Genomic DNA, 1524 nt, shown 5'->3' on the forward strand with positions numbered 1-1524 from the left:
GACTTGGGTGGTTCATCTAGGAACTTAGAGCAAGAATTAGATGATTTGAAAATGCTTATATTTAACAACCCAAACCAGGGTCTTGCTTGTAATGTTTCGCAGGTTCAGGAAGTTTGTGAGATTTGTGGAGATCCTTCTCACTTTGCATACAGATGTAGAAATGGGATTCCACCGATATATCAACAAATAGTGGAAGAACAAGTTAACGAGGTTCAAGGAAGGAGATTTGATCCGTACTCCAACACGTATAATCCGGGTTGGAGAAACCATCCTAATTTCAGTTGGAGCAATAACAATGCTCTAAATGCTAACCAAGGAAACCAACCAAGACCGCAAAATAACTTTCAAAACCATGGTAACTTTCAGAACCAAGGCAACTATCAAAGAAACTATCAAAATCCTTATCCCAACAACTGAAACCAAAACCAAAACAATTACCAAAATCAAGGCCAAAACCAAAATCAAAATCAAAACAGTACTCTACCCATTCAACCATCTAGCTCGGATGCCAAGATGGATGCATTTATCTCTGAAATGCGAAAAATGATGGAAGTGCAAAATAAGTCGATTGGGGCTTTGACTAAGGAGATTGGTAATGTAGCGGAAAGTAAGGGAAATAGGGAACCAGGTACAATCCCAAGCTACACGGTTCTAAATCCGAATCATAAGGATCGGAGAAAAGGGCATAGTGTTAATATGGTAGGTACCTTGAGAAGTGGAAAGAAGTATGACAATAAGGTTGGTGAAAAAGAGGTAGTGCAACAAGAGTCAAGTAAGTCTCCTATTATTCTTGATGAGGATGAGGTAAGTGAAAATGATAACCATGGGGAGGGGGTGAAAAATAAGGAACCAATCGCTAGTGTGACCGGGAAACCGGGGACGGAATCAAAGACCGTCCCATTTCCCAAGGCCTTAGAGTCCCCAAACCAATTCCCTTATGGGAAAAAGGGACCACAACCAGAGGACATGTCGGAAACATTTAAACAGGTTAAGATAAATTTACCCCTTCTTGATGCTATTAGGCAAGTCCCGTCTTATGCTAAAATTTTAAAGGACCTTTGCACTCAAAAGAGGAAGCAAAGGGCAACCTTACCCAAAAAGGTGGAGCTAACCGAGCACCTAAGTGCGGTTGTTTTGGGTACACTTCCACCTAAGTTTAAGGACCCGGGGAATCCATTGATAGCCGTGACTGTAGGAAACGTGAATGTGAAAAAGGCTTTATTAGACCTAGGAGCTAGCATCAATATTTTACCATTTGGCTTAGTTGACCGATTTGAATTGGATTTAATGAAAAGAACTGACATCATTATTTAACTAGCGGACCAATCAATCAAGACGCCTAGGGGGATATTAGAAGATGTGATAGTAAAAGTGGAGGATTTCTATTACCCAGTTGACTTTGTTGTGATGGATATTGAACCTAGGAATAGAGATGCCCAACCCACTATAATCTTGGAACGCCCGTTTTTGGCCACCATAAATGCTCACATTAATTGTCGAACGGGTGCTATGGACATATCCTTC

At 40.8% G+C, this 1524-nt stretch overlaps 1 protein-coding gene across 1 annotated transcript; it reads left to right on the forward strand.

The window, feature by feature from the left end:
• Positions 1-513: 513 nt before the first annotated feature.
• Positions 514-1314, forward strand: LOC139842524 (uncharacterized). The gene has a single exon (XM_071832657.1). It carries the CDS (start codon positions 514-516, stop codon positions 1312-1314), a length of 801 nt encoding a protein of 266 aa, XP_071688758.1.
• The last annotated feature ends 210 nt before the right edge of the window (positions 1315-1524 follow it).

The sequence above is a fragment of the Rutidosis leptorrhynchoides genome, chromosome 1 (assembly GCF_046630445.1).
Source record: "Rutidosis leptorrhynchoides isolate AG116_Rl617_1_P2 chromosome 1, CSIRO_AGI_Rlap_v1, whole genome shotgun sequence".
Lineage (NCBI taxonomy): Eukaryota > Viridiplantae > Streptophyta > Magnoliopsida > Asterales > Asteraceae > Rutidosis > Rutidosis leptorrhynchoides.

Coding starts and splice junctions, on each gene's coding strand:
- LOC139842524 (XM_071832657.1), top strand. CDS start 514: ATGGATGCATTTATCTCTGAAATGCGAAAAATGATGGAAGTGCAAAAT.